This window comes from Camelus dromedarius, chromosome 2 (genome assembly GCF_036321535.1).
Source record: "Camelus dromedarius isolate mCamDro1 chromosome 2, mCamDro1.pat, whole genome shotgun sequence".
Classification (NCBI taxonomy): domain Eukaryota; kingdom Metazoa; phylum Chordata; class Mammalia; order Artiodactyla; family Camelidae; genus Camelus; species Camelus dromedarius.
Window position 1 is genome coordinate 51,455,283 of NC_087437.1, and position 23,807 is coordinate 51,479,089.

General features: G+C 53.9%; 3 protein-coding genes across 9 annotated transcripts in view; 2 read left to right on the forward strand and 1 right to left on the reverse strand.

Annotated features, from left to right (window-relative positions):
- The first annotated feature begins 1,469 nt into the window (after nucleotides 1-1,469).
- On the forward strand, nucleotides 1,470-12,935 carry VWA5B2 (von Willebrand factor A domain containing 5B2). Of its 4 annotated transcripts, none has more exons than XM_031452315.2 (21): nucleotides 1,470-1,589; nucleotides 2,149-2,257; nucleotides 2,467-2,612; nucleotides 2,701-2,871; nucleotides 4,730-4,961; nucleotides 5,130-5,287; nucleotides 5,801-5,932; nucleotides 6,166-6,290; nucleotides 6,691-6,846; nucleotides 7,296-7,406; nucleotides 7,487-7,695; nucleotides 7,784-7,895; nucleotides 8,381-8,566; nucleotides 9,017-9,188; nucleotides 9,276-9,589; nucleotides 10,077-10,266; nucleotides 10,374-10,730; nucleotides 11,673-11,810; nucleotides 11,895-11,978; nucleotides 12,080-12,300; nucleotides 12,387-12,935. In XM_031452315.2, the coding sequence occupies exons 3-21, from the start codon at nucleotides 2,474-2,476 to the stop codon at nucleotides 12,933-12,935; spliced, it is 3,756 nt and encodes a 1,251-aa protein (XP_031308175.2). In that variant the 5' UTR covers nucleotides 1,470-1,589; nucleotides 2,149-2,257; nucleotides 2,467-2,473. The 4 variants fall into 4 exon arrangements, with proteins under 4 accessions (XP_031308175.2, XP_031308184.2, XP_031308180.2 ...); XM_031452324.2 differs by having other exon boundaries at nucleotides 4,730-4,949; nucleotides 12,056-12,300; XM_031452320.2 differs by having other exon boundaries at nucleotides 4,730-4,949.
- A 266-nt stretch (nucleotides 12,936-13,201) lies between these two features.
- ALG3 (ALG3 alpha-1,3- mannosyltransferase) lies at nucleotides 13,202-18,265 on the reverse strand. 3 transcript variants are annotated; one of them, XM_064493333.1, is made up of 9 exons: nucleotides 18,055-18,265; nucleotides 16,363-16,462; nucleotides 16,121-16,268; nucleotides 15,851-16,011; nucleotides 15,261-15,381; nucleotides 14,625-14,830; nucleotides 14,391-14,468; nucleotides 13,657-13,800; nucleotides 13,202-13,512 (listed from the first exon to the last, which is right to left on the reverse strand). In XM_064493333.1, the coding sequence occupies exons 1-9, from the start codon at nucleotides 18,248-18,250 to the stop codon at nucleotides 13,350-13,352; spliced, it is 1,317 nt and encodes a 438-aa protein (XP_064349403.1). In that variant the 5' UTR covers nucleotides 18,251-18,265; the 3' UTR covers nucleotides 13,202-13,349. The 3 variants fall into 3 exon arrangements, with proteins under 3 accessions (XP_064349403.1, XP_064349408.1, XP_064349405.1); XM_064493338.1 differs by having other exon boundaries at nucleotides 13,657-13,797; nucleotides 14,390-14,468; XM_064493335.1 differs by having other exon boundaries at nucleotides 18,092-18,256.
- A 769-nt stretch (nucleotides 18,266-19,034) lies between these two features.
- Nucleotides 19,035-23,807, forward strand: part of ECE2 (endothelin converting enzyme 2) — a 30,140-nt gene continuing 25,367 nt past the window's right edge. For both annotated transcript variants that reach the window (XM_010976196.3, XM_010976195.3), the window contains exons 1-2: nucleotides 19,035-19,250; nucleotides 23,263-23,546. In XM_010976196.3, coding sequence (XP_010974498.1) covers nucleotides 19,055-19,250; nucleotides 23,263-23,546 — 480 coding nt within the window. In that variant the 5' untranslated portion in view covers nucleotides 19,035-19,054. The remainder of the gene's footprint in view (nucleotides 19,251-23,262; nucleotides 23,547-23,807) is intronic.

Consider the following 23,807-nt stretch of genomic DNA (forward strand, 5'->3'; position numbering starts at 1 on the left):
TCACTCACCATCTACTGTTTCTCCCCCAAACCTGTTAGAGGAACACTTAGTCTGAATGAAGCTGGGGGAGGGTTCAGCAAAGAAGGGAGGAGAGGGGTCAATGGAACCATGGCTCAGAGAGTGTGGAAAGAATAAGGCTGGGACTCAGCTGGGGCCCCCCATGCCCTGGATCATAGTGATGGTGCTGTGCCTCCTGTATCATCCTTGTGCATTTCCAACCATGAAGTTCCCTGGTAAAAGCCCAAGCTATCACCACCAAGCTAAGTGGTTTGGCAAGGGAAAGGGTTGGGGTGGAGGGTTCTGGTGCTCAAAGAGCCAGGGGATACCCCCCTGTTGCCAGTATGGTGACAGTGACTGGAATCAGGATAGAGTGAACAGGGAAGGATGAGAACCCTGGGTCTGGCTTGAAAGCTGGCCCCCACTCCTAGCTCTCCTCAAGCTCTCTTCGCAGAATCTGAGTGTGAACTCTGCAAGAAAGCTTGCCTAGGTGACCCCCTTCCCCAGGGCTCCCAGACTCTCCCTCAGGGATCCTGGGAGAGATTTTATGGACTTCTCTAATCTTTTGCAGCGTAACACCGTCAAGAGCATGAAAATTCAGCTAGTAACAAAGGAACTCTTTACAAGCAGGGATGGTTTCTCCTCCAGGTTCTGCAGTGATAGGGTGGTGGTCACTGCTATGATGGGGACAGTTTGCAGCTACCAGAAGGCTCTGCAGGCTGTAAGGCCTCACTTACAAGGTGGTGGGCAACCGAAGGTACCAGGAAGTTACAGCCTCAGAAGACAATTTTGCCTACACTCCCTACCCCCAGAAAAAGCGAGGAGATGGCGCTGCAGTGGTGGGAAGGGTGACTGGGGGTGGGGGAGAATCGCTGCAGTGATGGGGAGCCCTGCTTGGAGTGAGTGGTCACTAAAGTGATCACACCAGCTGAAAATACCTGCAGGGATGGGGGCGGTTTCTGCAGTGACAAAAGAGCACTTTGCAAAGGAAAGGGTTGGGCTTCTTGGGGGAGGGGAGCCCTACGGTGGTGAGGCCCTGGGTTTCGCTGCAGTGATGAGGGAGGGTCACTGCAGTGATGAAAAGCTGAGCCAGTGTGGGGGTAGGGTAGGGTGATACTGGGATACCTGGGGTTGCTGCAGTGCTGTGGGGGGCGCAGACTGAGCCCCTCTGCTGCACTTGCCCGACGCCTCATTTCCTGAAGGACGGAAAGGGTGGGGCCTTGGAGGCCTCCGTCCGGCACTGGTAGGGGGCTGTGCGGCGGCGGGGACGCTGTCCCTGCACTGCGGTGCCAGGTCTGGCCCTAGCGGCCAGGGCTGCCGCGGAGGCGGTACCGCGCCCGAAGTGGGCGGGGAGCAGCAGCCCCGCCGCAGCGGCAGGCGGGGCCGATGCGGGCTGGAGGGGCGGCCTTCCGAGCGGGGGCGGGACCAGCACCCGCAGGGCCGACGCCCCTGCGCGGATTCAGAGCCTCCGCAGCGGGAGTCCAGAGCGGGCGCCCAGCAGGTGCCCAGACTGAGTGTGGCCCTGGTCCCAGAGGCGGCACAATCCACCCTGGTCCCGTCGTGGCTCCCAGAACTCCGCAGAGGACGGGACGGTGAGGCTGGGGCTGACGGTTGGGAGGGGGAAGATCCCTAGACCCAGCCTGCAGCATCCCTTGACGGCTCAGCTGTGGGGTCCGCGGCACTAGCTGCCGCACCCCACCCCCAAATCAGTCCCGCCAGCGTGGGGAGATGCCCTGGACGAATCCCACGGAATCCCCCTGCCTCTACACCTCTCCCGGTGTTGCTTCCCCCGTAAGACCTCCTCCTTTCGCGTCCTATCTAGTTCTTCCCAACCCAACCCCCTCCACTCCCGCCTGCAGTCCCTCTCAGCGCCCCTCACAATTGAGGCGCCGGAGAGAAAACTGCGGCCCTTCAGCTCCTCATTCCACCCCTCCCCTGCTATCCCTTGCTGGGCTAGGGGCACCCAGGAGGATGCTGGCCCTTTAAAGCCTTGTTCCCAACCTAGAGCATCTTCCATCTCTCCACCCGCTCCACTTCCAACAGCTGGCAGCCGCGGGGAGCCCCGGGGGGGCCGGCAGGTATGGGGGTGGCGGTGAGGCCCAGGAAGGGGTGATGGAACAGCTGTGACACCCTCCTCCCCTCCGCCCCTAGAGGAGCCGGCGGCGGGACTGCTGGGCGCCCGGAGCGCCAGTTAAATATTAACCCTCCGCTCCCCGGGTCCACGCGCTGCCTGGAGCTGCGCTCCGCCCTGGCTTCCCAGGTAACGGTTGAGGATGCCCATCTCTCCATCTCAGCCCTGCCTCCCTCCCTACGCCACCTGTCCTCTGGACCGGAGCCTCCGGCTCAGCCTGGCGTCCCCTGCTTGTCCGCTTCCCAGTGCCCGAGTTAGATTCTCCCAGCCGGCTTTCAGGAGGGCGGGGCGCCCTAGACTCACCCTGCGCAGCCTTCATCGAGCACCCCTTTCCCCAGGGGCACCATGCCTGGCCTGTACTGCCCCTCCAGCTGGACGCCGCTGCCCCTCACGGACTCCTGGGTCCGGGCCTGCGCCAACGGACCCTGTCTCAGCCTGCGGGCCCGGCTCACCTACCACAACCCGCAGCCGCAGCCAGTGGACGGTGAGGCCTCGGCGGGGGCGCAGGGTGGTGGGGACCGCCTGCCTGGCAGGCATGGTCCGACATCGCTTGTGTGTCCATTCCTCACCAGGCGTGTTCGTGTATCCGCTGGCCGAGGCCGAAGTGGTTTCGGGCTTCGAGGCAGAGGCGGCAGGACGGCGCGTCTCCTTCCAGCTGCAGAGCCGGCGCCGCTCGCAGGCCGCCTGCTGCCGCGCGCTGGGTCCCGCGCTGGGGGCCTCAACGCCCCGCCGCTGCGCGCAGGGTGAGTCCGGGGCGCCCCCACCCCGCCTCCCTGAAAGCCAGCCACACTCTAGTTCCTGCACCCGCTCTGCATCCCGCCCCTCCCTGTCCCCACTCCAGCCACTGTTTTTTTCATTCATTAATTCATCCCTTTATTTGACAGTCGAGGACTGGGCACCTGACATGCGCCAGGGGGAATGAGAGCCAGGCCCAACCCGAGGTTTGCAGCCAGGTAGACAGACACGGCGGGCAGTCCACACGCCTCTCTCCCTCTCTGGAGCTTTAGCTCCTGAGCCTAGGACAGGGTTTTGGTCATCTCCAAGCCCCAGCATCTTGCACAGAATGTGGCACAAGGGGGCTCCGTGCGTGCTCGGTGAGGGAATGGAAGCCCGCCCTTCTGCTAGGTTTTGTGGCTTGCACTTCATTCCTTCATGTATTTATTTATACATTCATTTGATTCCTGCACATGGGATTTACCATCTGGGTAAGAAGAGGGACAGAATCCAGTGGTGTTGAGAGTTGGCATAAGCCCAGCAGGTAGTTAGAAGCTAGAGTGAGCTCTGGGCTGAGGCCCGAGGAATATTCCAGAAGGAAACGGAGCCAGCATTTGACTGAAAGGCAGGGTGGGTTGTACTGCTGTGGAGGGGATAGGAAAGACACTTCAGGCAGGGGCAATGATGTAAGCAAAAGTTTGGAAGTAAGTGATTCTGGGTAATGGTAATAAAATACTTCGTGTTTATACTGATTCACAGTTGACAAAGCCCAGTCACTGGTGTCATGTCATTTGAATCCAGAGAGGTATGTAACGCAAGTGTTGTCCTCCTTCCCCTTTTCATAGATGACAAAAGTAACAGCAACAGCCTCTTATGTGTTGGATGCTTTGCGTGTATTATCTCATTCATCCTCACCACAGTCTTTGAAATTTAGTTATTATGACCCCCATTTTATAAATGAAGAAACTGAGGCTCCTCTAATCAAGAGAGTTACCAAAGGACAGAATTAAAAGTCACAGAGCGGAGTCTCAAAACCTGGCACTGTGCTCTGTCCCAAGCCCCAGCTGCCTGGGATGGAAGCCACTTTCTTTCTTCTTAACTTCCTTTTTTCCCTCCATTTTTTTCTTCCCTTCATTTATTCAGCAAGCATTTTTCCAAAGAATGGATAAATTATTATTGCAGGGAAATGAGGTGAAGGAGGGCTGTAAAGGTAGGCTGGTGACCTTGACTGCTACTGTTTACACCTGGCCATTTTTCCTTTAGCAGCAGTGGTGACATGGTGCCCAGGACTCCACCAGTCCCCAAACAAACCCACAATCTAAGTAAAATGGTGTGCTTGATATTCAAATGTCTTCCAGCTAGCTTCTAAGTAGATTACTGTTCCTGAACCCCTCTTCAGTAGAAAATTCTGGAGCCACTCCTAGTGGGCTGTGGGGAGCCCCTGACCATTCATGAGCAGGGGATCTGTGAGCAGGGTGGGCCCCAGGCTATGGGAGATGTCAGTGAGGGTTCTTTAGGAAGATGATGCCCAAGGGTTGAATGGACTGGAGCAGGTAAAGGAAGAGGGACAGAGGGTATGGGAACCCCAGGACCTCGGGGGTGGTGTGGACATGCCCCCTCTTCCTCCTCAGCCCTCCAATAGTAGCAGTGTCACTGCTGCCTTTCCTGATGACAGCCAGATCTTTCTACCATCAACCTGCCTCTCTTTCTACCATCATTCATCTCATGCCTCCATCCTGCATCACCAGTGCATTAGCCCAGCATCCCTCCAACCTCATAGAGTCCCCCTTGCCCAAGCTTCCCTGACTCAGTGCCTGCTCCCACCCCTATCTTCCCCCATCTCCCCTGCTTCCAGCCCCCTCTGACCCCCTTCCTCATTCATCATAGGTCATCTTGTCTTGGATCTGGCCCAGGCCCGGTCCACGCTGGTGCTGCCCACAGGCCTCATCGCCGCGGCCGGCACCATGACAGTGACCCTGCACAGCAGCCGGGAGCTGCCCTCCAGGCCTGACGGGGTGCTGCACGTGGCTCTACCCTCTGTGCTCACCCCTCTGGCCCCTCCAGGCCCGCCGGGGCCCCCCAGGCCTCCGGGGCTCTGTGACGACAGGTTGGGCCTATGGTGATTCTCTTCGTCCCTCCCTCGGCTACTCTGGGTCTAGTGCGGGTGAGGGGGCTTTGGCAGAGTGCCCCGGGGGATGGGCAGGGTAGGGAAGGGCTGAGGCCAATCAGCCACAGGGTCTAGGGGCCTGGGAGGTGGCCCAGTGACCCTCCTGGTGTTCCTTTCCAGCCCCACCAGCTGCTTCGGAGTGGGCAGCCCCGAGGGGGAAGGGCCGGCCTGGGAGGAGCCAGCTGCCCCTCGGGACGTGTTCTCAGGCCCTGCCCGCTGCCCTGCCCCATACACCTTCTCCTTTGAGATGCTGGTGACTGGGCCATGCCTGCTGGCAGGTGGGTGTCCCTCCCAGCATAGCTGACTGGGAAATAACTCAAGGCTCAGGGATGAGAGGAACATGGGACAAAAGGAAGACAGGGACCTAAGCCTTAGGAACTTCCAGTCTCACAATGGGATCATCCCCTGGCCATTTCTACACAATACACACACCCCTAGGATTGTCAGTGTAATTTATTTATATTCCACTCCACTCACCAATGAGAAGAGAAATGCTTACAATGAGACCGGTCTAAGTGATAAAGTTACGTTTCCTTGTGCAAGAGGTGGAGGACAATGTGAAATCAGCAACTGGTTGTTATATAACTCTTTGACCAGCCAGGAATACATCTCCCAGTCTATGAAGGCAGGCAAATCCCTCCTTGTCCACCCTATTCATTGGACTCAGAGCTGGGCTGAATCCGTCACAGTCCTGGCCCCCACCACTGTTGTCTGAGAAGGTGATATTTGTGCTCTTAGTACTGGCTTGGGGTGGAGTGATCATCACCTCTCCTTACCTCTATGTCCCTCAGGCCTGGAGAGCCCCTCTCATGCTCTGCGGGCAGATGCACCCCCTCATGCCAGCTCTGCAGCCACCATCTGTGTCACACTGGCAGAGGGCCACCACTGTGACCGGGCCTTGGAGATCCTGCTGCACCCCAGTGGTGAGAGACTTAGGGCATACAGTGGGCCAGCTCTGACCTGCTTCAGGACCAGCTGGGTAGCATTTTTCAAGTATAGATTTCTGGGCCCCAAGTCAAATGTGTGACAAATGTGTGAGGATGAGCCCAGTGGTACAGGGAGGCTGGACCTGCAAGGTTCTCAGGATAATGGGACTGAGCAGTTGGGGTCTAGAGACAAGGGCTTCCCTGACAGAACTGGGTCCCCTCCTTTCCAGAGCCCCACCAGCCACACCTGATGCTGGAGGCTGGCAGCCTGAGCTCAGCAGAATACGAGGCCCAGGTGAGGGCCCGCCGGGATTTCCAGAGGCTGCAGCGAAGGGACAGTGATGGGGACCGGCAGGTATGGCTGCCTGGGGTCCTGGCCTGGCCCCTGGCCTTACTGCTGGCTGCGTTAGTGCAGGAGAAGCAGGTGAACTGTCTTATGCTGGGATGGATAGGGGGTCTCTGCTCTCAGCAGGCCCTCTCAGTAGCTGCCACCACCATCCCAGAGGGCTGATGGGTATTGTCACAGGAGGTCCCTTGCAAGTCTCCCTGGGATGTGTCTCAGAGGATGGGGGCTAGGACTGACAAAGGCAGAGGACAGCCACTTGCCTCTGCCCTTGCCTTTATTCAGATGAATACAAAAGGGTGCCCCTCTGGGGGGACTGGACTGAGAAAACCCCCGGGGCTAGGTCCTGCTGCCAGCCCAGGTCGCAGTTGCACTAAGCCCAGCCCAGGATGACTCGGGGTCCCGTGCTCAGGTGTGGTTCCTGCAGCGACGCTTCCACAAGGACATCCTGCTGAACCCCGTGCTGGTGCTGAGCTTCTGCCCGGACCTGAGCTCCAAGCCTGGACACCTGGGCACAGCCTCGCGGGAGCTCCTCTTCCTGGTGGATGGCAGCAGCGTGGCACACAAGGCCTGTGGGGGCGCGGCATGGGCAGGCCTGGGGCTGGGTGGGGCAGTGGGTCTGAGGTGGGCTGGGGGCAGCCTTCGAAGACAGATACACACCTTCTCTCTCTTTCTCATACTCACACATCCATGCATTTCTCCCAGATTCCAAGAGCCTCTTTCATACATAGAGGTACATTCAGTCACCCCAAACCCCAAACCCAGGGATTCACAAGCACCTCCAGGGTCACATACACAAACATCTCTCACAGGAACTCGGAGTCTCCCTCACACCCCAGGGTCTCACTCATAGAGATTTTTCACACACAGACTCACACACACGGGGCTTCCTCCCAGATGACCTCATCCGGCCCCTCAATTTACACACAGCCTGGAGAAGGCAGGCAATCTGGGTCCCGTGTTCTCTCCTGGTGCCAGTGGGGCCTGCCTCACCCTGCCCTTCCTGGCCCTCCCCAGGATGCCATCATTTTGGCTGTGAAGTCACTCCCGCCCCAGACACTCATCAACCTGGCCATGTTTGGCACGTCAGTGCAGCCCCTCTTCCCAGAGAGCCGGCCTTGCAGTGATGTGAGTGTGGCCCAGGGATCTGGGGGCCTAGCAGAGATGTTTCAGCTCAGCGTGGCCCAGCCTGTGCTTTCTTCCTCCAGGATGCCGTGCAGCTCATCTGTGAGAGCATTGAGGCCCTGCAGGCTGTGGTCGGCCCTCCAGATGTGCTGGCTGTGCTGGACTGGGCCCTGGGGCAGCCCCAGCACAGGGCCCACCCTCGGCAGCTCTTCCTGCTCACCGCTGCTTCACCCCTGGCCACCGTTACCCACCAAACCCTGGAGCTCGTGAGGTGGCACAGGGGGGCAGCCAGGTAAGGAGGGGGTGGGCACAGCCAGGCTCCTGAGATTGCTCCCCAAAGAGGCTCCTGGTGGTCACAGCTGCTCCCCTTCTCTCGTCAGGTGCTTCTCCTTTGGGCTGGGGCCTGCCTGCCGCCAGCTGCTCCAGGGCCTGTCTGCTCTTAGCCGGGGCCAGGCCTACTTCCTGAGGCCTGGGGAAAGGCTTCAGCCCAAGGTGAGCTTGAACCTGGGTCCTGTTGTGCCCTATTACTCAAGTCCTCCTCCCAAGTTGCACTCAGTCTGAAACAGAACCTGGTCAGTTTGTGGGGTCTCCTGGCACCCTGACCAGGACTCCTCCTCCACTCTAATCCCGCCTCTTCTTAGACAGGCCAATCAGGGGAGAACCCACTGTGCTGCTGTGGGGTGCTGCAGGAGGCCAAGGGTGTGGGGGCCACGGCCTCTGACTCCTTCAAAAATCTTGTTCTCAGTTTTGTCTCGGTACTGAGCCATGTCCTTGAAAAGCCTTGCCTCGTCTACACGGCATGGCTTAGGCCAGGAGATGCACCAAGCCCTGAGGACTGAGTGCTCAGTCCCCTCGCTTGTTCACACCCCAGGCCCCCGCCTCACCTGCTCCCTTCAGCCAGAGGTTCAGCAGATGGCTCTGTTGACTGTGTGACGCCTCTTTCTCTCCCATGACCTCCCTCTGGTCACACCCCACAGCTGGTGCAGGCTCTGCGGAAGGCACTGGAGCCCGCATTGAGCGACGTCTCTGTAGACTGGTTTGTTCCTGATACGGTGGAGGCACTGCTGACTCCTCGGGAGATCCCAGCACTCTACCCTGGGGACCAGCTGCTCGGTTACTGCTCACTCTTCAGGGTGGATGGCTTCCGGTCCCGCCCCCCTGGGGTAGGCCAGGGCTGGGATGGCTGAAGCCCCTGTATCTCTTCAAAACCCATTTCCTATTCCCTGTGCCTCTCTCTGCCAGACTCTCCTACTACTACCCACAAGGCCTCCCCAGAGACCACACTGCCCTAACCCCAGGTGACTGCAGACTGCCCCCATCATAAGGTCTTCCACTGAGCTGTCATGTGCTACCCTTGGGCACTAAAGCAACAGCCATACAGAAAAGTGCCAGCATTTGCTGCAAGGTTTTCGCCAAAACCTGTAGCTCAGCCACAGCAGCTCTAGTAACCCTATGGTCAGCACGTATGCATCCTTCTCCTTCAGTATTGGGCTTTCATTTCTGGTTTATTAACTTTATTGCCTCTTGCAGTGAGCCATCATAAATCCTGTTTGGAAAGAGGTAGTATGTAACTATAGTCAGTTTTTTTCCCCCCAATGTCTATGCCTCTCCAGGGCCAAGAGCCTGGCTGGCAGAGCTTGGGCGGTTCCGTGTTCCCATCCCCAGAGGAAGCACCATCTGCCACCAGCCCTGGAACTGAGCCCACTGGCACCTCAGAGCCACTGGGAACAGGCACTGTGTCAGCAGAGCTGTCCAGCCCGTGGGCTGCTGGGGACTCAGAGCAGAGTGAGTGCCCGGGTGTATGTGCGTTGGGGAGGAGTGGGCACTGGGAGAGAGGCAAGAGCCAGGATCTATTCTCCTGCCTCGCAATAGGTACTGATGCTCTGACAGACCCAGTTACGGACCCTGGACCTAACCCCTCCTCTGAAACAGCCATATGGCGCCGCATCTTCCAGTCCTCATACATCCGGGAGCAGTATGTGCTCACCCACTGCTCTGCCAGCCCAGAGCCAGGCCCAGGCTCCACAGGCAGCAGCGAGTCCCCAGTCTCCCAGGGCCCTGGCTCCCCAGAAGGCAGTGCTCCCCTGGATCCCCCTTCTCAGCAGGGCTGCCGCAGCCTGGCCTGGGGAGAACCTGCAGGCTCCCATTCCTGCCCCTTGCCTCCACCCCCACTGGCTCCAGTCAAGGTGAGATTCAATCCACATCCATCTCCCATGTATCCAGCAAATGTTTATTGACCATCTGCTGTATGCCATACATTATGCAGTGGTTACTAGTAAGTCTAGCTGAAGAACTAGATGGGTAAATCTATATGATACAGTACAACATACTGATGAGCCCAGGACATGGCATTACTAGGATTCAGAATCAAGGTGACTAACCCTGTCTGAGAGAGTCAGGAAGGAAAGAGCCACCTCTTGAAGAATAAGAAGTTAGCCAGGTAAAAAGGGAGAAGACATGAATGAAAATAGGACAAGCAACAACCTTAAGTGAGAAATAGGGCATGGAGTGACACGGCACTGGGAAGGGGGCCAGGGGCCATGAGAAACGTAAGGGTGATGAACAGCCATTCGGAGCTTCAAACAAAGGGGCAATGTGACCATTTGTGTCTGTATGTCTGATGGCCAGGAGCTCTGCATTCCTGGACCAGTGAACCCCACTTTTTACGTGCAGACTGGGGCCTTGAGTGCTGAGGTGCTGGGCCGTCGATGCAGAGCAGCTCTGGCTGGTCGAAGCCTCTCATCACCCCCAGGCCGGGCCAACCCAGTCCCTGGCCATCCCCGACACCCATCTCTAGATGTAGCACCAGATGGGCCAGGCCCTGAGCCAGGGCAGCAGCTGGGACAGGGCCTGGATGACTCAGGTAAAGGTTGGATGGGGAGCTAGCTGGGTTCTGACACCAAGGAGGCTTTGGGGAGGTGGTAACCAGGGCACCACACTGCCCCTGGTCCTATCATTGTCTCTCTCCAGGAAACCTGCTCTCCCCGGCTCCCATGGACTGGGACATGTTGATGGAACCACCGTTCTTGTTCACAGCTGTTCCTCACAATGGGGAGTTGGCCACTCCCCCAGTACCACTGCCTCCCCAGGCTCCACGCTGCCACGTGGTGATCCGGGGCCTGTGTGGGAAGCAGCCTATGTGCTGGGAGGTGGGTGTTGGGCTGGAGACATTATGGGGGCCTGTGGATGGTGGCTCACAGCTTCCATCACCCCCTGAAAGAGAAAGTGCGTGGGACCAAGCACTCCATCGACTGACAGCAGCTTCTGTGGTCCGGGACAATGAGCAGCTGGCTCTCCGAGGAGGGGGCGAGACCATGACTGACCAGGGTGAGTTGCTGGTGGGCCCAGTCAGGGATCAGGAAGCCTGTATGGGGCAGAGAGTGGCAGAGGCATGGGTCTGTGTGATCACTCCCTATATCTCACCTTGCTCATAAATAATTTGAGGTGGCTCACCCACACTGACAAGGAAAAAAAGATTAAGCAAGACAATGGGACAAGAAAGGGAAAAATGAGAGGAAGCAGAGAATGAGGTTATATTAAAGATGCACACCATGAGGTTATGTGCCCTTGCAGGCATGGGACCCCAAAATTGGCAAGCTTCCTAGCAGCAAACAGAGAGGGAATGTCATCTTGTAGTGATTCACAGGGCCCACAAAACAAAATCTGTCACTTAGGAAGACTGTTAAAATTAGGTAAAGTTTTGGGGTTGAGGTTTTATCAGTGGTAAAGTGCATGCTCCACATGCACGAGGTCCTGGGTTCAATCCCCACTGCCTTTGTTAACGAGAGGAAAAAAAGCAAAATAAAATATTCTTCTAAAAAATGAAAGTTAAAATGTTAGTTCTTCAGTTGCACTCACCACACTTCAAGTGACTTAATAGTCACATGTGACGTGGCTACCATATTGGATTATGCAGATATAGAACATTTCCATCATTGCAGATAGAGGTCTATTGGATAGTGCTGAAATGAATGGATGGAAAAGGTACCAGTCAATGCTTCCTCTGGGTTGTGTTGAATTTGTTGAATTTGTGGGTATCCAGGGGACCTAGCCCTGCTACGAGGGAGTTGAGCATTCAGCCTAACCACTTATCATCAAAGCTGGGGACTCTGAGCTGGCCCTGAGAAGGAACTCCACTCTGTTCAAAAGTGCAGAGAGGGAGAAGCTATGGGAGCATTATAAGGTTTTTTTCCTGTGAAGCCCTTAGTAGAGACTGAGTGGTGGGAGTGCACCCCCTCCTGTTCAGCATGCTGCTCTTTGGTTTCATAGGCCATGCCCGGAGGTCCTGGCTCCGAGCCCTTCAGACAAGCAAGGTCAGCTCTGCTCCCTCCTGCTTCACCTGCCCTGTAGCTGTGGATGCCACCACCAGGGAAGTCCTGCCCACAGCCCTGCAGGTGCGGAGCTCAGGTATGGTCCCTCCCGGGTGCCAGTTCTCACCTCACTGGCCACCCCCCCAGACAAACCTTACCCCTGTCTTGTGTGTCCCCGCAGAGCCAGCCGAGCCCCCAGGCACCTCTCCTGGCTCTCAGGGCCATCTAGATGCAGCTCCTCTGCCCACAGTTGTCCACTCTAAAGGTAACACAAATTGGGGGAAATGGTAGGGAGCAACTGGGATTAGGGACCACCACTGGCACTGAATGGTTCCAGTGCAGAACTTCAGGGAGGCTCTCTGGCAGGTGGCTGGGACCTGGATCAAAATGGCAACTCCAACTCTGCTTTGGGAGACTCTGCAGTGGCCCCCGGAAGTCCTCATCACCTGTCCCCCCAGCCTCCCTCTCAGCTTAGCCTGGGGCATCGCAAGGCCAGAGGCCCAGGCAGCCATAGACTCTGCAGCCCCAACAGCAGCCAGGCCAATGACAGCAACAGTGAAGGCAGCCCCCACGATTACTTGCCCTTGGTGAGGACTCGGGAGGTGGAGGGTGGCGTGGCCAGGGCCAGGGCACTGTCTCAGCTCGTTTCTCCCCCCACCTCCTCTCTCCTCAGGTTCGGCTGCAGGAGGCGCCTGGGTCCTTTCGCTTGGACGCGCCCTTCTGCGCCGCGGTGCGCATCTCACGGGAGCGCCTGTGCCGCGCCTCTCCCTTCGCAGCGCATCGCGCCAGCTTGAGCCCCACTTCGGCCTCCTCTCCCTGGGCACTTCTAGGACACGGTGTCGGCCAAGGCGACAGTGCCACGGCCTCCTGTAGCCCATCCCCCAGCTCAGGCTCCGAGGGTCCAGGCCAGGTAGACAGTGGGCGGGGCTCAGACACCGAGGCCTCGGAAGGGGCCGAAGGGCCTGGTGGTGTGGACCTGCGTGGCCGGACTTGGGCCACAGCTGTGGCGCTTGCCTGGCTGGAGCACCGCTGTGCCGCTGCCTTTGGCGAATGGGAACTGGCAGCAGCTAAGGCGGACTGTTGGCTGCGGGCACAGCACCTGCCTGACGGCCTTGACCTGGCCAACCTCAAGGCTGCAGCCCGGGGTCTCTTCCTGCTGCTACGCCACTGGGACCAGAACCTGCAGCTGCACCTGCTGTGCTACAGCCCAGCAAACATGTGAGGGTCGCCTGTTGCTTGGGTTAGCACCCCCACCAGACTCAAGTCACTGCCACCCAGGGCCAGCTTCTCGGTGCTGGGGAGGGGTAGGCTGGTGACAGCCTGCCCCCACTGCTTCTCATCCCCTTCACAGAATCCTCTTGCCCCCACAGAAAGTGCCTGCCTGTGCTCTCTCCCGCTTCTCCCATCCCATGTCCCTTCTGAGCTCTGTGCAGTGCAGTGGAAGGGGAGAGAGCCACAGTCCCACAATCCTATGCAATAAAGTGCCTCTTAGAACTGTATGAGTTCTTTATCTGCAACGTGCCTGCCCCTCACAGCTTGGTCTGTACAGAAGTGGACTTTGTAAGGTTTATTGGGAAGGGCAGAGTCCATCCCCATCCAGGGTCCTGAGAATGGACTGGAGGGGAAAAGGTGGATCTCATTGGGCCTTCTTGCTGTGCTGGGTGGTCTTGGGGAAAGGCTGGGGGCCCAGCCAGAGCTGCAGCAGGATGACAGCATGGCACACATGCAGGGCAGCAGAGCTGCAGGACGTGGATGGGTACGTGTTCCAGGAGAGCTCAATGAGTCCCAGCACCAGCAACCTGGAGATGAGAAATAACCTCCAGGTCTTGTCCAGTTTCTAGGCCTGCAGCCCTTCAGCTCACCCTCTGCCCCTCCTTGGTCACAGTCTTGGGATGAGGAGCTCCCTGGCCCTTCCCACTCCCCCAGGTTGTCCCAGCCAGTACCTGAGCAGGTGTGTAAGCCAGCGTGCAGGTGTGGCCCACAGGAGGTAGGGCAGTGTGTGGAAATACCAGACGTAGAACTGGTAGTGAAGGGAGCGGCTGAAGCAGATGCCAATGAAGTTGGAGGTGAAGAGGGTAGAAACAATCTGTAGGCGGTGGTCAAGGCCAAGGGCAGGTACAGAACGGGTAGGGAGGATTCGAAGCAGAGGGGCAATAGTTTTTTCGGGTCAGATAGCCCCGCAGCTCTGCTGTTCCTAGATGCATACCTTTGGGCAACTTTCTTAACTTCTCTTGACCTGTTCCTCAATTACGTGGAGACAGTAATACCTACAGGCATAAGGCCTAGTGAGCCCATAACTTACTAGTTGTATGACTTTGGCATATTACTTAACCTCTTATAGAAAGCATTTACTTTGCCACCTGCAAAATGAGGATAATAAAAATAACTCCCTATCTCAGGATCTGTGAGCTTTAAATGTTACAATGCATATAAATCTCTTAGGACAGCACCAGACAGAGGGTGAGCACTTACATGGTAACTAATAATATTTAGAATTAAGAGTAAAATGTGCTTAATATAGTGTTTGGTAAAGAGCAGGAGCTCTATAAATTGCCCCTGCAGCTATTACTGACACCTCCTTTTCCCTCCCCCAGATCACCAGCCATCCAGGGCTAGCTGACTAGGACCCCGTCTGTACCTGCAGAGGGCAACTTACCTTCCCATGATTTAAAGGATATGATTGGGCGTGAGGGGCTGGGGTGGAACCTTCCTTTTAGAGGGATCCTTCAGCAGTGACAGGATACTTTCCCCTGTCCTGGGGAGAAACCATTGAGACATTTATCAAGCCCCCATCACGGGCCAAGCTCTAAGCACACCCCATGAGCTCAACATCTCCCCTAAGGAGCCCCTAAAGCCAAGGCCCTTCACTGCTTCCCTCACCTCTGCCCATGGCACTGCTCCCCTTTCTCACCTGTGCCACCTACAGAGGGCAAAAAGCAACAGCAGGGTGAGGTGGGCGGTCAAAAGTGCCAGATGGAAGGCACGATGCAGGAAGAAGGCCTCGGGGAGGAAGCGCCAGTTCACTGTCCAGCGGAATAAAAACTGGCGGCCAAAGTCAAAAGAGCGGGATACGTAGCCAACAGGGTTCTCCAGGAGGAAGGGTAGTCCCAGCACCACCTGAGGATGGATGTGATATCAGTAGAGATGTCCAGGCTCACCCCTAGCCTCATGCCAATCACCGGGAGAAGTGGGAACAGGGTATAAGTCTCAGAGTTTCCCTAATTCCCACTACGAATAGCAGGAAAGCCAGTCCACCCCCAGGCCAGAGCCTTGGGCCAAACAAGCCAAGGAAGCAGGTAATAACAGTGCTTTAAGTTTGGATTCACCAAGTCATAAATGAGCAGAGCCAGAAAGGCTCTCAGAGACCATCTAGTTCAATGTCCTTGTTTTATAGCTAAAGAAACCAAAACCCAGAGGCAGTGGCTGCCCAGCCCAGAATCAATTCCAAAACTCTGACTCTTGACTTTGAGAAGTCTCAAGGATGAAAGGAGGCCAGACAGAGTGGCCTCCCCTTCATTAGAAAGGGGAAGGGGTAAGGAGGGAATACCTGAAGGACAGCACAGATGCCCAGCTTGGGGATGGCCCCACGGAGACCAAATTGCGTGAGTAGAAGGAATAATAACCCAGGGGCGAAGAGTAACACGTTCATCTTCACAGAGACTGCCAGGCTGGGGTGGGTAGGGGAGAGGAAGGGTGGAGATCAGCTCCAGGGCCATGCACCCCACCCAAAGATGAACCCCCCACCATCACCACAGCAACTCTTCCACTCCCCTGACAGCAAGATCCAGGGTGGGGCCCACACTAAGAACTGCTGGAGGGAGGATAAGGCAGACTAGAGGGAGGCTGGGAATAGGAAGCTGATACTTTGTCTCTACATTCAGATTGAGTGAGCAAACATACTGAGTATTTAGAATGCAATGACCAACTCTAACAACACATGCTGTCTGGAAGGAATGGGATGGGAAGAGGGTGTGTGTGTGTTGGGGCCTGGGGCTGAAGACTTTCTATAGCTCCTGGACTTGCCTAGTGTGGCCCTAACTGACCCACTCCCTTACTTACTCTGTTACAGAAAATTGGGGAGAAAGTGATAGAAATACATAAAGTGAGAGAGGGGGCCAGAAAGGAGGGGTGTTTGACCTGAAACAGCAGCAGCCCCAGCCCCAGCGCTGGGCCAGCAGTAGGTTGATACTGAGGAAGAGCAGCGCCATGGCCACTGGGTCATTGAAGAGCCGCAGCACAAAGATGGAGTGGACACGGTATGAGGCACAGCACATGAAGAAAAAGACGAAGGGAGGTACCTGAAAGATGGGCACAGTGGGGAATACGGTTAGCTCACCAGCCCTCAGCCATCCCCACTCCCTAGCCCTCCCCATTTGGAGCTCCCTGGTCTTGGCAGCAAGGACTCACCTTGCAGGTCTGGTGGTAAATCAAGAAGACAAGCAGCAAGGTGGCCAGGTAGAGCACAGCAAAGATGTGTTGGGCCGTACGGATGTCAGTGCCCCGGCCAGTGGCATAGTATAGCCCCATAAAGATGTACACAAAGCCAGCTGGGTATCTGAAAGAGAAGGAATTTGAGTCTGGGTCAAGCTATCCAGGCTGGCATCTGGTCAGCCCCTCACATCCTCGCTGAACCTCCTATCCCCACTCACACAAGAGGTCCAGTGTCACCCTGCAGCTGAGTATAGTCATAGGTACCGTTGATGACGCCCTCTACCTCAGCCATGTAGGCCTTCCAATCAATTTCTGTATCTGGAAAAGGACAGGATGGTGTGGTTATTTCCAAGTTCAAAATGTATCTGCCCCAGCCCATCAAAGCACAGAGTTCTAGCTCATTCTCAGGACTTCTATCACAATCCCTTACCTAACTGCCTATCTGACATTCTCCGGGTGAATCCAGGTATCTCAAACTCAAACATGTCTGTAATGGAACTGAAACCTTCCACTCCAAATCTACTTCCATTCCTGGGTTCCATGAATGGCACCATTAGCCTTCAGCTGCCCAGATCACAAACCTGGGAAACATCTATGTCCTTTTCTTTCATTTCCAACCCCTAGTCATCAAGTCCTGCCTATTCTTCATTCTAAATATCTCTACTATTTCATCCTTCTCTGGAATCACACACTCTAATTTGGGCCTCACACAATCTCTAGCCTCAATGATGCAACAACTTCCTAATTAGGCTCCCAGTTTCCACTTTCACCCTACCACAATATATTTTCCACCCTGCAGCCAGAGAGCTCTTCCTATAATAGAAATATCAGTTTCTCTGCTTAAAACCCTTCAATTCCTCAGGGCTCTTAAGATAGAGACAAAATTCTATTATTCTCTTCTTTAGAAAAGGAAATTATGAGTTAACGAGGTTAAGTGACCAGCTCAAGATTGGTGAGATAGGAAGGGCAGAGTTGAGACTGGAACTCATGGGGTCCCAAATTCTTAACCACCATGCTAACTATCTCCTTAACACTGCTTACAGAGTCATTCATAACCTAGTCTCAATTTCTGCAATCTTTCACTACTACCCTCACTTGATTTCTATGTTCCAGCTCTAAAAAATTATTTCAGTTTCTCAAAGAAACGAGACTTTCTCTTTTGATCGGAGCTTTCTGATACAGGGCTCTCTCTGCCTAGAGCATTCTTTCCCCTCCCCACTTCTCTCTTTCCTTAACTAGCTCTCACCTTTCAAGGGGGAACTCTAGGAAGCATTTTCTGACTCCTCAAGATTGACTTAAGTGACCTTCTGTGTTCTTTATAGCACCCTTTATAGTCTTACTACTATCATGATAATGATACTCTGCAATTTTCTGCTAACTGATCTTTGTCCAGGCCCACACACCTAAGCAGGAGATGTGTCTATCTTTTTCGCCACTATACCCTTGACACTTAGCATAGTGTTAACCATATAATAAGCACACGATAAGTATGTATTGAATTAACCGCCTTTATCAAGAAAGCCTTAAGCCCAATGTTTTCAGCGTGGAAAGGAGCCACCAATAATGCCAGACTCAACCGTCACAAAGTGCCATGGCTGAGAAGAGACTTAGAGAGAGTAGAATTGAACAGATAAGAAGACTGAGACCAAACAAGGGAAGTGACGTGTCCAAAGCCACAGACACAAGCAGCAGGAGCAGCAGGACATTAACTCGGACCCAGGTTTTCTGGAAGGAATTAAAATCCGGTTTGGTTTTCTGTACAGCAGGCTTGGGACTTGGTTAAAAGATACAGGTCTGCAATTGATGACTGAGTGGATCAGGGGTCTAAGTTTGCGCTCCGAATCTGGGTTCCAGTTTGAGTCGGGGGTTCGGTCCCCCTCCCTCCTTCCCCTCCCCCTCGGCGCACTCACATGCCACCCTGTGAATGACCCAGAAGGTGATGCCCACCTCCGCCAGGCAGAGGCAGGCCGCCACCAGCAGCGTGTAGCGCGGCTCCAGCAACAGGAGGCGCCGCTCTTGCCAGGCGCGCCGTAGCCATTGCCCGCAGAGTCCCGCCGCCCGGATTGCGGGACCCGGCCGGCCGCGTTTCCTCAAGCCCGCCGCCATCTTGACGGTGCGCCGCCGGTGTGGGACCGCTACCCCGGGAATCCCGACACTTCGGCACTTAGGTTCCGCTCCCCGCGCCGCATGTCCCAAAGGACTGAGAGCTGACTGGAGTTGCAGAGTGCTTATTTACTCCACTAAAATGTACTTCTTCTATATCTGTCTCTCCTGATGGACTGCACGCTCCATACGAGCAGGAATAGTCTTACTCCACAGTACATACTTACCCCTGGTCACACAAGCGCTAATATGGATCCAGCGTTTGCCCAGAAAAGTAACATTCCTGGGGGCGCCCTGTCTCTCCTCCCCTTCCTCGCCCAGCATAAAACACTTCGCCTGTGGTTGGTAATAATCTGTGTTCATCCCAGTCTTTCCCGGAAAGCAAGACCTGTGTCCGCGCTACTCCCGCCACACTTCAGAGACTTCTGGGTGCTCAAAACTGGGAAGAAATTAATTTTTCATTAACTTTCAGACTTATAAAGGGAAGGAGCCAGTCAGATTGAAAATATGAGAACAGTGACGAACTCGAGTGAGTCTGACACCATGAGTGTAGTTCTCAAAAGTTAGTGAGCAGTGCAGCCGGAGGATTCAGAGTCTGAACGATATGGTTTTCCCACCCGGAGGATTCTTCCAAGCGCGTTTAGCAGAGGACGGAAGTTCCACGTGTTTCTGTTGAGCAACTGCGGGTGCTGGGTGGAGACACAGGGGCCACGCCTCTTACATGCCACTATTCCGATTGGCTACATATGGGTGACAAGTCCCACCCAGAGGTGGAGTCTGCCGCTCTGCAGGTCCGGCACTGCCAGCATGGCCTCTCCAGGCCTCTCGGCGCCCCTTCCTGAGTTACCAGAGAATAATTGCTGGTACCGCGAGGTCCAGTACTGGGACCAGCGCTACCGGTGCGCTGCCGACTCTGCCCCCTACGAGTGGTTCGGGGACTTCTCCTCTTTCCGTGACCTCCTAGAGCCTGAGCTGCTACCCGAAGACCGTATCCTTGTGCTAGGTGGGTAGTCCCGGGGTAGTCCAGCCCAGGTAGAGCTGGCTGTACCGGCCCCGCCCCTCACTTCTACCTGCTCCTCTCAGAGGACGCCTCAGTCAGAAGTCAAGATCCAGTACCTCCAGAATCATGGCAGTATTTAGCCAAGGTAAACAGGAACCACGAGATTCTTAGTCCGGGGACCCCCGGGAGAAAGACTCTCTGAATCTGAGTGAGGTGACCCATGACCCCGTTCTGGACCGTGGGGAGGCTGACTTAAGCACTGGAGAGCTAAGAGGACCTAATTCAAGTCCCAGCGCTAGTTGGCTGTATGACTTAGGCAAGTTGTGAACTCGTTCCGAGCCTCGGATTCACTTCTAGAAATGGAGCTGCAAACTCAAGTTAGATAAGGCACGTGCAGGCACCTCAAGCGCAATGCCTAGCGCTTTTCTGTCTGCGCCGCTGGGCACTAGGAGCCATCGTCACCTAGAGAGTTATCTCTTCATTCTCTCAGCTCTATCAGAAACTTGGTCTCATGCCTCCCCTCTTCCCTCCACCCCCTCGCCTTCCCGTGTTCAGTGAGGGTGAGGACAGCGCCCTCTGAGGGGAGATTGAAGTGATTTCCCAAGAGGAACAAGTACTGGGATGTAAGGTGGAGCTCTGAGAGGTCCAGCTGCCCCTCTCCTTGGGGTTCTCTCCCACTGCCAACCTTGGGGGCTCTAGTGAAGTTTGATTACACAATGGGTTTCCTTCCAATTATAGTTTTTATTTTGGTATTTTTTAAAGCACGTGTATATTTAAGTGAAATATTTCACATATATGAGGTTAGAATATAGTATATATGTAAAGTATAAATAATAACTCGAATGTATGTGTCTTCTCTACTCAGTTTGAGAAATAGAACATCCCTAGGACTAGAAGTATAACCTAGTCCTTAAGAACTGGGACCCTGGAGGCAGGGAATTCTGTTGGAATCTTGTCACATGTCATCTTAGTTGTGGAATCACGGGCAAAATCATGGAATCTTAGGTGTGGAATCCTTGACAAAATACTTAAGTTTCTTTGCCTCCATTTTCTCAGTTTTGGGGGGGAAATTAGTACATACTTATTTATTGGGGTTTTAATATGAGTGAGTATGAAAGATATCTAGAAAAATGCCTGACAAAATAAAAATCCTTGAGTATTCAAGGTTTTCTGTGTGGTCCCCTAAACTTCTTTCCCCCAGAGGTTAAAAACTCTTGAATTCTGTGCTTTTAAGCCATTGCATTTACTTATAGACTTACTGTAAATCTATGGTTTTCAAGCTTTACTGTTCATCAGAATAACCTGGAAAGCTAGACCCCACCCTGAGTTTCTAATTCCAGGGATGGTCTCAAGTGGGTCCGAGGGGTCTGTATTTTCAACAAGCCCACAGGCTGATTCTCATGCTGGTGACTGGCAGAGTAACACTCTCTTAAAACCTGCTTGACTAGGAGGTATCCTTTTCTGGACAGAGGAGAGAAAACGTCTAAAAATCAAAAAGAAAAACTTTCCAAGCAGGATTCCCAAGATCTAAGAACAGGGTCCACAGCTTGCGGAGTATCCTATGTTACATTTCATCTAAACGAACAAATTGAACTCCTCATAGATGCTAAGGAATGTGGTGGGCCTTTTCCAACTTATTTAATCCTCATGACAACCCCTAGAGGTTAGAGGTTAGTATTATGAGACCTACTCTAGGTTAGAGATCAGTACACTTTTTCTGAAAATGGCCAAATAGTAAATATTTTAAGCTTTGCAGGCTATACAGTTTCTGTTACAACTAGAAAATGGTAATGGCTGTTGTAATAGTATCTTCTGAATGGAGCTACTGTGAAAAAAACTGAGATAATCTTTATAAAGTACTTAACATAGGATCCAGTGTTCAAAGACTGTTAGCTATCATTAGTATTATTGAAAATGGGAGTCAGAGAGGCACTTTCTACAGGACTGCTCCAAGAAAGAGTGCCCTGCCTGAGGACTTATGTTTCTGGTCCCTAGGGCTAGATTCCTCATGGTAGATGAGTGTATGTGGCTGTCCCAACCTTGCTGTCATTATACTTCTCTGGTTCTCTCTCCTTACTTGACTCCATGCTCTGTATAATCTTCTGATTATAATTTGACTTCACTATGTATTTCCTATAGAGACAGAAGGGACTGACCAGAGGATTGACTGTCCAGACCCCATGATGGCTGTTGTTTTCCTATTATAAATTATCGAGTTGGTATTCTGGCTTAAATCTCAGTCTCTTGGTGTTGAGAGAGTATCCTCATTGCCCTGGGCTCCCATATGTTGGGTTCTTGGATCGGGCTCAATTTTCCAGGGTTCTGCTTTTATAAGGCCCCACCTAGGGAAGAAGTAGCCTTTCCAAGCCCCATCTTAGTTGTTAGCCCCCAATCACTGAGGCAGCAGGATCTGAATTCACTGTTTTGTAGGCATAACTTGCCCTGTGGTCAAGTTCTATTTTCCGTTCATCATTAATGAAGTTGTCTTGGAAGATAGCTTTCCTGTACCAAGGGGAACAAAGGAAGGAAATTTGGGTTTGTCCACAGTTAGGCAGAGCTCTACAGGCATGTGAGGTCAGGTGTTGTGTGGTGAAGGCATTGTGGGTCAAAGAACACAGTGGGATTTCAGCCTGAACTGAGTTATGGTCTCCTGTTCAGCCACTCTTATCCCCTATCCCAGAGCCTGTTGTGATTGCAGTGTTGGGAAGCACACTTTGGGTTTTCCAAGATGAGATATTACTCTTCCTGAGCCCCAGGGCCTGAGGAGGAACCTCGGGGTCAGCAGAGGACCAGCCCGCAGCCTCTGGGTGCCCTGTTCGGGTACCAAGCTTCACTTGCTAGATTAGGGCTATACCAACAGCTGATCCTGTGATCCTCTTAGAGAGGCAAATGGGGATTAAAGGCAATCTAATCCCAGGAGCTGGGGATCCCCATTTGAGGCCACCAAGAGCTGTCAACCAGGCCTGTTCTCAGGCTGATACTGACCACAAGAGGGCCTGGAAGAGACCAACAGATCTTTGAAGGAATCCATGCCCACTGGGCCATAGGTCCACATCCACCCCTCTAACTTCAACCCCTTTGGGACTGCTTTCTAGGCACTTCTCACCAGGGTGTTATGATTCTTCAACACTGATTGGTTGTCAGTTCCCCTGAACCTGTTGGCCAACACACCTAAGGTGGGGACAGGGACTATATCCTATGTGTTCCCACAGCCTGTCCCTATTGAAACACTCCACATTATGTGGCAACTGCTTGATTACACATCTCTACCTCTCACCAGAGCATGAGCTCCTTGAGGCCGGGGACTCTATTCATCAGTAGAACCCAATATGTAGTGCTCATTCATACACAAAGGAATTACAAGGAACCAGCTCCACTGGGTGTCCCCACTTAGTTTTCCCTTGTTAGTTCTGCCTTGGAAGCCAAAGTAAGAAAATAACCCCTAACATGAAGTCTTACCAGGGCTGATATTGTCAGAGAATCTCTGAGAAGTTAGGGATTAGGATAATACTAATATTATCCTATTAATAATATTGTGGTCCTAACAATGCCAATATTATCCCCATTATAAATTTGAGGAAACTGAGGGTCAGAGTTGAATGACCTTTCTTGGCAGTATGTCAGGGATGTCTAGGGATGTCAGGACCTAGATCTTTGAACTCCTAAGTTTAGTGCTCCTTCAGCTACTTTCTAGCTATTTTAGTTTTTAAGTTTAGTGCATTATATCCTGCACATAGTCTTGGTATTGTTATCTTCATTTTTCTGACTAGGAAATCCAAGTTCCTAGTATGCAAACAACTTGCCCTAGTCCACACAGCTAGGAATGATAGAGCCAGGATATATGCCCAGGTCTGTATGACACCAAGGCTCATGCTCTTTTCTGTACCATGCTGCTTCTCCCTCAGTATGAGAGGGTTTGGGCTGAGAGAAAGCAGGCCAGGAGTGGATGGATAATAGGGAAGGTAAAAACCAAAGCTAATGTAGCCCTTTTGCCACCCACCCCTTCTCACCCCAGGCTGCGGAAGCAGTGCCCTGAGCTATGAGCTTTTCCTTGCGGGCTTCCCTGACGTGACCAGTGTGGATTACTCATCAGTAGTGGTGGCCGCCATGCGGGCTCGCTATGCCCACGTGCCCAAGCTGCGCTGGGAGACCATGGACGTGCGGGCACTGGACTTCCCCAGTGGCTCCTTTGACGTGGTGCTCGAGAAGGGCACCCTGGATGCCCTGCTGACTGGAGAACAGGATCCCTGGACCGTGTCCTCTGAAGGTGTCCACACTGTGGACCAGGTGCTGAGTGAGGTGAGGGAACAAGGGAGGAGGGCAGATTAAGACGTGGAGATGAGGGGTTGAGGTTTCAGAAGACTAGAAGAACTCAGAAGCCAAAAGGAGACATGGTTTGGAGCAAGTAGTGGGTCACCCTCAGGACTGTGGTTACCTGAAGGAAGGGGAGGGTTAATCTGGGTCAAGATTATAGGGGCTGGAGTGGCTAGGTTCACAGAGGCTGATGATTGACTACTGAATTGCCATAGAGATGAAGTAGCAGCCAGGTTCCAGATAGGG